The sequence below is a fragment of the Eretmochelys imbricata genome, chromosome 1 (assembly GCF_965152235.1).
Source record: "Eretmochelys imbricata isolate rEreImb1 chromosome 1, rEreImb1.hap1, whole genome shotgun sequence".
Lineage (NCBI taxonomy): Eukaryota > Metazoa > Chordata > Testudines > Cheloniidae > Eretmochelys > Eretmochelys imbricata.
In genome coordinates this window covers 280,411,145-280,425,550 of record NC_135572.1, presented here as the reverse complement: position 1 = coordinate 280,425,550, position 14,406 = coordinate 280,411,145, and the positions used below count along the sequence as shown (strand labels likewise).

Genomic DNA, 14,406 nt, shown 5'->3' with positions numbered 1-14,406 from the left:
TCCTCCTGCCACCCACTCATGCTTGCCTGCCTTGAGCTAAGGCTTCCTAATTTCTGTACTTTTATAGAACAACGGAGAAACCAAGGAGAATGAAGAACCTTGCTTCCAGCTGCCCCAGACTCCCATTATCCCTCAGGTCCACCTGATGTTTGAAAAGGGGGCAATAATCTACAGATCTGAAGTTTCTCTGATACTGGTATTGCAGTATCAAAAAATATAACCAATATACTTCAGTTATACTGTACTCACATACAGGGAATCCATAGTCTAACAGTCCGATCCTGAGAAGCAGATGCCATGAGGTGTCCATCTGGTGAAAACTGTACACTGGTCACAGCTTCCACATGACCCACAAATCTGAAAGCTCTGGACTGTGGCCTCAAATTCCATATCATAAGAAACCTATCCAAAGAAGATGAGGCTGGCAAGAAATAATTTGAAAGCTATTTTCTGTTAAAAGCAAACAACTAGATCACTTGAAATAATAAGAACTCCGATAACCGCTCAAATTTAAAATACACATGTATTATAGCTACATACTTAACTGGTGACAGTACCTTAAATTCCACTATCATTAACAATCTGTTAATTTTTAATATGGAAGTCAAATGACACAAAATGCCTACAAAAACAATGACTGCTGATTTTGTCAATGCCACTTAATTTATTATCTATTTAATGTTTTGAGAGACAGGTTTGGTCTAGTAGCCCTAGTACAAAGTCTGGGAGCCAGGAACTCCTAAACAGAAATGTTGACACTAACATTGGTTCACTGTGACTTCAGACAAGTCACTATAAATTTTCTCATCTGTAAAATAAGGACATTATTTCTGAGGTGTATTGAGCAAATTAGTTTGCAAAGCACTTTGAAAATGAAAATACTGTAAATATTCCAATAATTATAACACAGGTTTCGCAATGCTGAACAAAATTTAAAACATCTGGAAACAGGGTAACAAATAGCTGCACGTAGAAATGGCAGTATTTAAAGTCACAGTGGTGACATGAGCCAAATTTTCACAGATGGGTGCCTACAGTTCCGTCTCTACCGTGGGATTTTCAAAAAGCACTAAGTGTTGGCCTAACTCCACAGAGGTAGGCCTGTGCTAAAGATCTACTTGAAAATTCCACTCCTAATATCAGTTTTAGTCTCCTAAACTGGAACATAGGTGTCCAAAAAAGTAATTAGGTATCTAAGTTTGAACATTTTGCACATTCTTTGAGTCAGTGTGAATTTAATGAGAAACTGAAGGTGTTGGTTCAATAACAGCAAGCACTGGAACATATTTGTGTGCCTTTGCAGTCAGAACAGCTGATCACATACTGTACATAATTCTGTATAATGATGTGTTTAACTTTTTAAGCACAATGTTTTTCAGTCTTTACGTAGAAGTTTCTGAGCAGCTGAATGAAAATGACCAGTCTGGTAAAGTTCTATGTCAGTGTTTCGAAAAGATGAAGGCAGGGAAGGCATGGGAATGACTGGTGTGTAGCAGGTGGGGGATGGCATGATCAGAAAGGAAAAAAAGAAAAAGAAAGGAGAGAAGAAACAAATAATTCCTTCCTCACTGAAAGTGGGAAGAGAGGGGATGGGAGAATAGGATCTCCCTTGCAACTGCAGAAGATGTGAAGAAGTTAATACTTCTCTGCCCGACCTGCACCAGCGAGGGCAGTAATTTGGGAGGCAAGAGATGAGGAAGAGAGGTCTAAATTTAAAGAGACATATACAGCACAAGGCAAGACTAGTACATAAAATGATGAGCCCGTCAGTAGAGTCTACACAGTCCTCTCCATGGATCTAATCCCCGCTTTTCCCAGAAGCCAAGGGGAAGGGTAGTCTCTGAGGCAAGGTGTTATCCCTGGACCCCCTACTTTGGAGGGTGTATGTTTTGTAGGTATGTGATAATTTTTTCTAACTTTGAGAGTTGGTTATTTCATAGTAGGCTCTTTCTAATAATATTTTGTGGTTTTTTTCTTTTTTCGCTTTAGGAGAGAGAATTTGAGTTCACCACCTTTAAAATACAGGGCAGATTATTTATTAGGCCACTACTTCCTAAAATAAATATAATCCACAAACCACCAGCAACCCATGGAGCACAAGCTGGCATATCACATAGCACTGGCTCACTTTCTTGCTTCAGACATTAACATATTTTAAAATTACATTCTAACTCCTTCCTTTTACTGCTTTACTCATTTTTTTAAAAATAACCACAAATAAGCATCTGTCTATATCAAGCTGGGGGAAATAAAAAAAAGAAGACAAAGAGACAGACATGAGCACAATTACAAGAAAGGTAATTCAGAGCCGAAGCTCTCATTCCATCCTTAACTAAGGCCCCAATCATGGAAAGAGAACTGAGTCCCATTAATTTCAATGGGATCCTGAGACAGCATAAATATTTCTGCTTCCAGGAATTGGGACTAACTGTGGTATACCTTCTACATAAGATTACACACTATCTTAAACCTCTGCAATATCTTAGCCACAATAATATAAATTAAGATATTTTAGGATTTCTTTCCTTATTTGTCTTTTGTGAACACAGCATGGTAGGAAAGAATTATTATAAATACATCTATGGTTAATGTTGCTAACAGCAACAGCTTATTTCTTCAACAGTGGAGCTGAAACCATATTAGCAGCAATTGTATTTAAATTATTCTTTATATGTAACAAAATGCACTTTAAATTAATTTCTTCTGTTTCTTCATTCCAGTTTAAGATGGTTCTCTGAGTTATCCAAGCAAAGTATTTCACAGAATTTTTTTATAAAATTATTGTTTCCCTTTTTGCACCATGTTTTCTTTTTCCTCAATAAGATATTATAAATGCATTAAGTTCTACAAAATTCAAATAAAATGTTAAAATACCTATTTAAACATGGCTCTTCCCAGGGAGGGGCTAAATATGATGTCCCAAGCCATTGTAGATGAAGCCTAATTATTACAAAACATATTACTGGATGCATCAACACTGGAAAATGTACTGTGGTATAATGACAGGTTTCAGAGTAACAGCCGTGTTAGTCTGATTTCGCAAAAAGAAAAGGAGTACAAGTGGCACTTTAGAGACTAACAAATTTATTTGAGCATAAGCTTTCATGAGCATTCGATGAAGTGAGCTGTAGCTCACAAAAGCTTATGCTCAAATAAATTTGTTAGAAAAGGATTACTTGTGGCACCTTAGAGACTTTTTGTGGTATAATGCCGTCTGGTCTTTATATAGGCACGATACATTGCCATGTTACAGCCTTTAAACACAGTAAGTTGGTCCATAGACTACTTTTGTAAAAACAGTTTATTACATGAGCAGGTCTGGTGTATGCACTGCCCACAGGAGATATGTGAACACCTTTCATGTTTGAACATGGTTCTAATTAAGTACCCGCCTACACTACAACAATAACGATGTTTTAAGAGGGCAAAAACTTGACTGTGCACAAACCTCATGTCAGAACATTGTTGATTCTTGTCTATGTACAAAAAACAACATTACAACCACAGTTTTACTTAAGTATCTAATGATACAGGCAATAGGAATAGAAATTAAGAATAGATTTTTCCTTACATATTTTGCTTTTCTGCATATGAATCAAAGACTTGCACATCCAACAATGGAATGATAGTTATGCAAACACCAGGTTTATACATTTCTGGGCTGCAATTATTAGTAAAATGGCCTTCAATCAAGGATACTTCCTTGGCAGTAAATAAAGACATCTGGACTTACTTCTAGAAGTATATAGGCTCTTCTCCCACCCCTCAATACTGCCAAATTCAGAATAAAAATAATTGGCCATATTGATCATGTGTCTACCAAAGACAGTAAGGTTCCATCGAGAGTGGAACTCCTACTGTACTCCAACCCAGTCCCCCCGAACACCACAGCAGCGCTGATATTGTTAACAAGATTTAGTAGGACTGAACTGTACACAGCTTTGACCTTTTGTAGAACTGTTAGACAGTTAAAACACACGATTTGGTCCCATCTACTTAATGCTCAACTATATCATGAGGCTACCTTGCTGTAACCAGGTCACCCAGTAAAATAGGAATTACAGTGTAGATAGACTTAAATATTTAAATCAAATGGGAACATTAACACAACTATGCCTCTATCAAATATTCTCTCATCATTAGTTACAATGGCAAATACATATACAACAGTAATTCTAAAGAGTTTCTATTTGATGAAAAATAAATTTCTGCCAAAGGGATGGAGAGGCTGCTTAAATTCAGAATCTTGGTTGGCTTTTAAGCAAAAGAGGTTTATTATTATTAACCTTTATAAAATGCCAAAATACTATGGATGGAGTTCATTCTAAATGTAGTGGGCACTAATATAAGTGGCAAAGATCAAAAACAAAACAAAAGCCAGAAAACTAACCAACATTCATTTGTCATTTTTATTACTGTTTTTCAAAAACAACAACAAAAAGCTTACATTTAATCAATGTTAAATTTACATAGTTCCTTTTATCATTTAAAATCAGTAGTTTAAAATCCACATACGGTAATTTTATTTTCCCCAAAATTCTCATAAAACTGATAGAATTAAAAATAGATATATTTATACCTTTGTTTCGGAGCGTTTCAGATTTTCCAGAAATCCGTACACAGAATTAAAAGATTACAGTAGCAATGCTTCAATTATGGTTGAGATTGCCATTTCCAAGTTCCTATTATCAGATCTTTATAATATTATAAAAATTGCTTCTATTGGGCAAAAGTATTACATTCTTAGTCTTATTTTTCTGTTTAAAAAACCTGAAATATGGGATAAGAAAGTTCTCTTGAATTGTTTGTCAGTTATAAGTGCCTTGAAAAAAGTGTAATATTTATGAAACTTGTTCATTCTTATTTTCTGCTCAGACAGCCCAACAAGTTATTTTTAAATTTCCAATTCATACAATAGTCCTCCAAAAGGAACACACTGTTTGCTAGGTTTTTAAAAAATAATAAATGTTAGAATTGAATAAAAATTGCATAGTCTGCATGCACAGTACTTCATTTCCCTCAATACAGTAAGTATGCATGGCATACAAGGTAGATGCCTATGCAAGCATGAATTCGTTTGGAAGTGTGCATGCTGAAACAAATTTATTTATGGTAAGGCTTTCACAAATGCAAATGACCATATAAAGCTTGCTCTTTCAGCATGTCATGGGCTGTAGTCTCTCAAAGTAGTAGGTCTACAGAGGAATGTAGAGGTATTCCTTGGCACGTCAGGTTTGGTGGAATGTGCAAAAGACTGCCTTGCTGATCAATATAATGTGACAATTCCCTTATTCTGTATCAATTTATACAAATCAGATTTCAAATTAGTCATGTTAAAATAAATTACAGAGACTTATAATGCCCAGCACCACATAGTGGCAATCATTTTTAGTATGGCCCTGCACTACACCCCTAATCCAGAATCTTCCTCATCTAAAAAGAAAAGGAGTACTTGTGGAGACTAAGGTGACTTAGAGACTAAGGTGCCACAAGTACTCCTTTTCTTTTTGCGAATACAGACTAACATGGCTGCTGCTCTGAAACCTTCCTCATCTAGTCACTCTTCCATCCTAGCAACTCTTGCCCCAGCTTGCTGGTCACTTCTTTCCCTTCCTCCCTCCAATCCTTCACAAATTCTTAGAAATACCTCTGAACACACATCCTTTTCCTTCTTGCCTCATTATTTCTAGAAAGTCCCTAACCTTTTTACGACCCCACTTTCTCCCTCCAAACGGCCATCTCCTTTCCCTTCTGCCTAGCCCTGGAGTAATGAACCAACACCACCTACTATATCCCACTAGACCTTCCCCAGATTTTTATGTTCACTTTCTGTCATTAATTTGTGGCTCTCTATCTGAAGGTAAGAGCTGTCAGTCCAAGATCAAGATTTGGTATCTGGTGGCTACCGATAGACAGCACAAGATGAATACAGAACGAAAAAAAACCCCTGGATTTGCCAAAGCTTAAGCCAGTGCCTAGAAGAATCATGTAGAGGCCCCAAAACACTTGGTACTGGCATTGTACTTTTTCTAGAATATGCAATCCAATGATCACACACCTAAGAAACTTTATTTGATCATCCTATCTATGGTCACACATTTAAACAAACACCTTAGTGCAATGGTTCTCAACCTGCAGCCTGCAGGTCCAATCAATACACAGTTGCAGCCCATATGACATCCTCAGGGCCACACAGGCCATATACATATTGAGTGAATGTGGCCCACATAACACATAGAGAGCTGCATATGCATCCCACAACAGTAAATAGGTGGAGAACCACTGCCTTAATGTTGTTATCCACACAGCACCTCTTTACCTCCTAACATACTGGTATATAAAATATTACATATATGAAAAAAAAAAACAAGAAAGAATGCAAAAGATTATGTAAACATAATGGTAGTTTTGAGAATATAAACAAATGTCCAGAAATTGAGTGCTAGCTACTGCTTAGAGCACTCAGGATGTGCATACTAGTTCTGAGAATTCAAAGATGAGAGACAAATGTCAACATGACACCCATCCTTTTCTCTCTCACACTCAAGATAAATGCACCAGGTTCTTACCCACTATTTTGGGCTCGCCGGCCACACACTCAATAGTCTCCCACCCCTAACCATCCCCTTCCCACCCCCCAAACTCCACCTGGCTAACATTCTCATACTGCTAGCCCATCTTTCTAGTTCCACTACCTCTAGCATTAGGGTGGGCGGGGCAGGTGTTGAAGAATCAAATTGCTTTCAGGAACTAGGGCAAGACTGAAGAGGTGTTCACATGTGGAGGGGGATATGAATTAAGGAATGAAGCCTGGCCAGTCCTAATGTTTCCTGTCTTCCACGTAGTTAGGCAACAGAAACTTTCATTCCTTTAAAAATAATATGACCTCTTCAAAACCCTTAGGAGTTGGCAGATCCCCAATAAAGTAAACACCTGGATGATTATACAACGGACTAAGGATTAAGGTTCTACTTCCAACACCAATGTTAACTCAGCCATGTACTACTGTATTATTTATTCTGTGAATTTATGTCATAATACATATCTGCAATATAGCTAAGTAAACATTGCTGTGAGAACCTTAACTTCTCTAGATTTAAATTCTTAACCTTAATCTAAAGTAACATAGATTTTCTTTCACTTGATGTAAGAACTCTTCAGGTCTAAAACAGGTCATGTTTTTCCTAAAACTAAAATATAAACTGAAATGTGAGCAATAATGAATCAAGACCCTACAAAAATAAAAACCTTAAGTTAGTACAAAAAGGCACTTTTAAACATTAATTCCCAGTATTTGCCAACCCACTTTCGTACACTTCAGCATAGGAGATTCAGTTCCTAAACTACTACAGAGAAGGCTCTCAGAGGAAATTCATGTATCAAATCATAGCTAGCCACTAATTTACTCTGAAGTTCTTCAGATAATAACTATCATCAATGGCCATTTTATTTCTCAAACTTCCAAATTTGATTTTTATCTGCAGCATTACAAGTCCTCATTTGCACATCAGGCCGACCCTCAGAAGTACGATAAGCACTAAGGCACTTTCCTGAAAGAGGATGATAAATAGTCCCATCCTCTTTAAAATGCCATATGATATTTTCTGGGATAGGGGATTTATCTTTTGGGCAGTTCCTCATGCCAATGAAATCCTTTTGTTCAGGGACTTCAGCACACAGTTCAGTCACAGAGTTAAACCTAATTTCTTTACTTGATGTATATTCAAAGAACTGATTGCCTCCTTGACCATGACATCCAAAGAGAGACACGTGAGTCCCAGTAGGATTATGTTCAGGTGAATTGTAGTCTAGACATTCTGATGATATTCCCATACTGTGGATAGCTCCATGCCAGCCTGGACGATCCTCTGGTACATGTAAGTTGGAAAAAATATTTTTCAAATACCAGTCAAAACTCTTACATTTCAAACGCTCTCTTAGTAGTTTTCTTTCAGAAATATCACCATAATTTTCTTTTCTTGCTGGAGGATTTCTATTGTAAAAATGTTCTTTATACTCATCCATCCACACTTCTGCAGCACGTGCCGTGTTCTGAAGGAAATTTGGCCTCGCATATGGAGCCCGCTTTGGAAACACATGGCCTACATGGGAACAAGGATGGATCTCCAACTTGCCGCCACACTGCCACACCCTAAATGATAGTTCTAAATTCTCCCCACCCCAGACATCCATCCCTGTGTCATATGTACCAAGATACTCAAAATATTTCTTACTAACTGCAAATAGCCCACCAGCCATAGTTGGGGATCTAATGGGGTCAGTTTTAGATTTCCATCTTTGACGTTCGTGTTCAGGTACAGAATGCCACTGAAATGTCAATCGCCAGTCAAATCCCCCAATCATGGGCTCCCCCGTCTGCATGTAGAATTCAAATGTATTCCAATCAATGGTATCTATAACAGGACAAACAACCACAGTCTCATTCTCAACAATCCTCTCTAAAAGTGGTTCCAGCCAACCAGAGTTACACTCACAATGACAGTCTAGGAATGTGAGGACATCACCAGTAGCAAAGGTAGCTCCAATTAAGCGTGCACGAACCAGTCCTTCTCGTTTGCTGGTTCTTATCAAACGAACTCTTTTCAGGTTACTAATGTACTTTTCAAGTTCAGCCTTCAGATATATTTTATCGCTCAAGTCATCCACTAGTATAATCTCTTTTAGAAGTACTGCAGGAGATGTTTCAAGAACGCTGTGAATTGTCCGCAGTAAGGTTGACCAAGCTTCATTATAGAAAGCAATTATAACGGATGTAGTTGGAAGTTTTCTATAGTTGTAAGATTTGGCTTTACATTCATACATTCGATTGTCCTGTATGTGACGATGCAGAGATATTTTGTCACTCAAATAAATATTAATTGCATATTTTTCAATCAGCTCTTCTTCTAGTTTCTTTTCCTCAGGTGTCAACTGTGGACGAGAGGCTTTACCCCATTCTCCTAGCGCAGAAGAATCAGGAGGGGATTTTTCATAAACTGGACGAGCCAAATCCTCTGCTTTTTCTGGTCTGTCAGAAAAGTGCCTCTCCCATCTCCCATTGGTGACGCTGTCTCCGGTGAAGGAGGCATGGAAGGTAGAAACACACAGCTCCACTACGAAGTAAGCAATCATCAAGAGGCCAAGCAACAGGCAGCTTCTGCCAAGCCAAGTCCATCTTCTGGCCAGATGGATCCTCATTGCAAGCGATTAAAACGGGCAGGGAGAGCTGTAAGTTACTGCAGCGCTGCCTCCGCGGGGAGGCAGCAGTTCCGGGCCCAGGCTGCTGGGGAGGGGTCGGCTGGGTTGCGGCAGGTCCTCTTCCCGGATATCGTCCGGAGCGGGGATGCGGAGCAGCAAAAAAACAACGAAGCTGCTTCCCAACCCCGCGCGCCCGCCCGCCCGCTCCCCGCCTCCTGTGCGGAGCGCCCCCGCCCCAGCTCTCTCGTGCCTTACTTCCTCCTCTCTGTGCCCGGGACAAACCCCTCCCCCGGGCACTCCCCCTCCGCCCCCTGGTTTGCTCAAAAAGTTGTCGCTTAAAAAAGAGGCAGGGAGCCCTTGGCCCGTCCGACACAGAGAAACGCCTCCCCCAGCCCTGTGCGCCAGCCCCGCCTCCGCCGGCCCCACCCGCCGGGGACCGGAGCTAGACGCGGAGCCACACGAGCACGCTTCTCCGGAAGCCGCTGAGAAACTTTCCTCAGTCATCCTGGAGAGCAAACACCGCCTCCTGCCCAAGCAACAACCTGTAGGGGCCACCCACCTGTAGCCATCCTCTCGCTCCTCCCCCTCCGTGCGCTCCAGCGGCACTGTCTCTCCCTCCTCCTTGAGTACAGACCCATTGCAGGACCTGGGCGTCTGGATCCTACACAAAGCGTTCAGCACAAGCCTGCAACTCTAACGCGCTACAAAGGTAACAAACTCACCAAGTGCCGTAGTGCTCGGGCTGAAGTCAACGCCGGTGACTGCAGCTTTATGGCCTTTAAAGGGACGAATTAAGATAGGATCCTCCTGGAGAAGAAGTTAATAAATTGGTTAGTCTCTAAGGTGCCACAAGTATTCCTCTTCTTTTTGCGGATACAGACTAACAGGGCTGCTACTCTGAAACCTGTAATATCTGAGAACTGAGTTTTGTGTCATCACCTGATTTTTGTTCTGTCAACCCGGAACTCGCCATGTTATGATCACACCGAGATTAATATTGAAAGGCGGTAGCTTCTCTGAGATACAATTGAAAGATTCTGGGAAAGCAGCAGCGCGGTGGCCCAGAATAAAACTTACTTTCGTTATTATAATAGTGGGGGAGGAGAGTACTGCAAAGCATCCTAAAAGCTAGAACACTGCTCAAGGTTGCATTACTCGGAGAAGTGCGGTGACAGCCAAGAGAGGCCCAGGCACAGGTGCTGGTCTCTAGATGTTGACATGGAGAAAAATCCCAAGAAGACAGGCCCTACAGAATGTCCCTATTATAGCACAGATGTTCCGGAACAACAACCCGCAGCCCCTGTGGAATCTGGCCCTGGATGGCAGTAAAAAACGCCGTGCAACAAACAGGACTGATATAGCAAATCATATGCAAGGCCACCCTCCTGCTCCCCTTTACGGGACTGTAACTCTCCTCTGACAAATCAAAGTGAATGGGCATTCTGAATGTGTTTTGGTTTGGTTACCGCAAACGAAAACCCTTTAACAGCTGTTGGACGCCCCCCGCCCTCCCTGTTTCAAGGGCAGAGGTTTTCCCTTGGCAGAGCGAGCTGTGACAAGCTGTCTCCCGTTATCTTTGGGCTCCAGGCTCCCTGCCAGTTGGCCAGTTAGCTCAGTGAGGAGCGTCCATCACCGATCTGCCCAGACGCCCATCACCGTGACACCTGAGAGCTGCCCTTAGCGGTAACAGCAGTAGAGGAAAACACGGGGCACTAGCGGGGCTTGTCACCTCCCCTGGGAGCGGCGGGTGGCCGGGTTACGTGCTCTAACGCCGCGGCGCTGACTCGCACGCCCCGGCGGGCAACTTGAACCCAGAGCTCGGCCCGAGACAAGCAGGTCCCGGTGGAGAAGGGGCAGCGCATGGGGCAGGGCCAGAAGGCGCGGACCCCAGGCGGCTCCGCCGGTTGGTGCCCGGCTGGAGACACGCTCATCAGTTCGGGGCCTGGCGGGCGGCTGCCTGGGGCTCCCTCAGCGCAGTCAGCGGGAGGCCCGCCCCTCCCAGCGCGCACAGCAGAGCTGCCGGGTCCCTCCCTTTCCTCTGCCCCAGAAGCGGCGCTCAGCGGGCAGCGTCTCCCCCAGGCCCGCCCGCCCGCTCCCTTACCAGCACAGACGCCATAGGACAGCGGCCCAGCGCGCCCGCTCCAGGCGCTGCGATCCCCTGCCTTGCAGCGCCGGCGGCCGCCCCACGGCGCAGTCAAAACCCCCGCGCTCCAGACCCGACTAGCCGAGCCCCGAATTCGACCCCAGCTGTAGCCCCCGCCTTGCCGAGGGCCCCATCCACCCCTGTGAGCGCGGCGCCGAGCTGAGAGCCACATCCATGCGATAGGCACTCGACTCGCCCTTAAAGAAACAGTGAGCCCCACCCCCAGTTGCTTGGTTACCATGAGCGTCCATGTCCTATTCTGCGCAGCCTCCCCCCGTCCTCCCGTCAGGGACCACGCCCCCAGAGAGGACCACGCGCAGCTCAGCGCCTGACCTGCCTCCGCCCCCGCCGGAGCGCGAGCGCCTCTGCCTCAGCAGCACGGGACCAGCGGGACTGAACTCGCAACGATGCTTGAGCTGCTGACCCGCCGCCCGTGGAGTGGGGGGGTCACCCCGCAGAGCCAGTTTTGGGGAGCCACCTTCGTTTCTAACGCCTTAGGAGTCAGGGAGAGTTAGACTCAAATCCCCCTCATGTCAGCCATGCTACATCCGTGTTGTGGAGGGGGAGTTGTGGGGGGAGGGACTCACTCTCCTGGGGGCTGGGCTGGGGCCTCCTAGCCGGGCTTGGAAGGATGAGATTTGTATGGTAAATGTGGGCAAATGTCACTGAATTTAAATTTCACACACAGGGCTCAAAAAAATACGTTCATCTGCACCCATCAAAATGTAGGACAGGCAAAGTAAGCAAAATGCTGCTTGAGGACATGAGTTTAACTGAAGGCTGGTCACTGTACTTTTTAAACAGGTGGTATGGACAGTTTGTGTTTGAACGCTTAGAAAGCTCTAACTTTTAAAATCTCACTGTTCATTGTCATTAAATAATTGTCCTCCCCCATAACTTTCCACAACTGTGAACATTTAATTCAAGTAGGTTTTTTTTTTTTAAAAAAAATGCTTAAAATTAAACCTACATTATCTACCAAAATTTTAAAAATTGAGTTCTGCTAAGACTACTTCTACTTGAAGAAGTATAATGCTGAATGAATTCCACAGAGTTAGGGAATGTGATGTGCAGTAGCAGATTTCAGGGACTTCCATGTTGGTTTCCCCTTATACAAGAAATCAGTAATGCAGAATCTAAGTATTTTAAATGGGGTAACTTATTTTAATTTACACTGTATGAAACCAATACGTCAAAGATTGAGGTGATCAGAAATTACAGTAATAGAGAATTTATATGCCCTCCTCTAAGACCAATTTACACCACAAAGGCAGTCAAGCAGCACACAAACAACCCCTTCTTTCACCAATACCCAGAGAGAAACTCTAACCCCAAAATTGACTAGTTAGAGACACGGAGATAGATCAAACTTTCCTGCTGCTTGCAACAGCTCCTCCCAAAAAACCATTGCAAAACTAATAGTAGCAGCATTTCTTCAAGACTGAACAGTACTTGTCCAATAAGAGAAACATTAAACCTACAGGTAACAGTGCTAGCTACTGATTCTTGCCGTAAAAATATGTATAAAAATGGCTGAAAATGGGCAGAATCCAAAATTTGTTTAGCCATCATTTAATGGGGGTATGGACTGAATCAGATCACAAAAATTCCTTCTCCCTGATGTTGCATTCCTTAAAGCCAGACAGGAAGAAACGGATAAACCCCAAATAAAGCAATCATAAAGGAGACTACTTACTGATCTCAAGGAAAGGAGAAAACACTTATAGAAAAGATAATGTAATATAGGATAGCTTAGTATTCTTTTGTTCTATACTATTTACTTTTCTGTATTTTCTGTGTCAAATATTATTGCTTTATTTAAGTAATTGGAACTGGTGGCTGTTATTAAGGCGATTCCACAACAGAAGAAATGAATCAACGGTAAAAGGAGGAGGTGTTGCACCTTGAGCATTTGATAATGAATAGACAAAGGGTGAGATGGGGCTTAAAATTGTGCTGCCAGGATATGGGAAGGCTAGGGACAGGAAAAGGGCAAGATTTATGAGGAGCTTGGGTTGCACGTAGTTTTCTATTGGTCATTTTATGAATCTTATTTTCATTGTAAACGTTTATGAAATCTTTGTGGCTTACGTAAACAGGTTTGGCAAACTTTCATATGTCACTGAGAATTTTAGTTAGAAGCTCTCTCTAAAAACCACATTATTTGTTATTCTTTGATATTTTGGGAGAGACAGATAAGGTGAGCTTATTATGGAGTAAAAAGAAAAGGAGTACTTGTGGCACCTTAGAGACTAACCAATTTATCTGAGCATAAGCTTTCGTGAGCTACAGCTCACTTCATCGGCAGTAACGACTGCATAGTTTGGGCTAGCTTTCAATTACAAGCCTGATTTTAAATCCCTTCTCTCTCCCCCACAGCTTCCCCTGAAAAAAGTTAATCCTCCTCAAATTTCACATACTACATCTCATCTAGTCTGGAAATTTAAATTTTGGCTTATATCTCTAAAATGGTTTGGTCTATAAACTTCATGTTTCTTTCAATTTGTTGACCTTGGTGGGCTTTGAGGGGTGAGTGGTTGTGGGGAGAGCAGAAGATACCAAAGGCCAAGATTTTCAGAAGCTTTTGATTTTCCTAGTAATTCTGAGTATTTAACTTGAGACCTTAAGAGGTCCAAATTGTTAGAAAGGGCCAATCACCTCTCCTCTGAAAACCTGTCTCCTTTAAAAGGTGTCCCCAGTTGGATACTAAAAATCATTAGTCACTTTTGAAAATCTTGGTGTCATGGTTATGCGACTAGCTGCACTTCTGATCTTTGACTACATTCCCCACAGTGTACAGAAGCTCAAAGCCTGGTCTATAAACCAGTCTTGCCCTGCGGGGCTGACAGTGTTTGGGTACCTGCACAGTCCTTCCCTTAGGCAGGCTGTAGTTTGTTGTATACAATGAGACAGCCTTCTTAAAGCCAAAATATTGTTTGTTTTAGTAGTAGGAACAAAGCAGTTAAAAGGGGAAAAAAGGATTTTAAGACGTGTAGATTATTGATTTTACCTAAAAGCTTCCATTCCCATTCCCATCCCCTGATTGTATCCTAGGCAGGACTAAT

The 14,406-nt window shown here is 42.2% G+C and overlaps 2 protein-coding genes across 5 annotated transcripts in view; both read right to left on the bottom strand.

Annotated features, from left to right (window-relative positions):
• POC1B (POC1 centriolar protein B) overlaps positions 1-11,501 on the bottom strand; it is a 101,866-nt gene extending 90,365 nt beyond the window's left edge. For 3 of the 4 annotated variants that reach the window (XM_077832480.1, XM_077832488.1, XM_077832501.1), the window contains exons 1-3: positions 11,300-11,501; positions 9,921-10,005; positions 250-421 (exon numbers count right to left, since the gene is read on the bottom strand). In XM_077832480.1, the coding sequence (XP_077688606.1) occupies positions 250-421; positions 9,921-10,005; positions 11,300-11,314 (272 nt within the window). In that variant the 5' untranslated portion in view covers positions 11,315-11,501. Of the gene's footprint in view, positions 1-249; positions 422-9,920; positions 10,006-11,299 lie in introns of those variants that run through there. The other variant, XM_077832495.1, reaches the window with a different exon arrangement.
• GALNT4 (polypeptide N-acetylgalactosaminyltransferase 4) lies at positions 6,649-9,367 on the bottom strand. The gene has a single exon (XM_077832470.1). The coding sequence runs from the start codon at positions 9,196-9,198 to the stop codon at positions 7,447-7,449; it is 1,752 nt and encodes a 583-aa protein (XP_077688596.1). The 5' UTR covers positions 9,199-9,367; the 3' UTR covers positions 6,649-7,446.
• Positions 11,502-14,406: the final 2,905 nt, after the last annotated feature.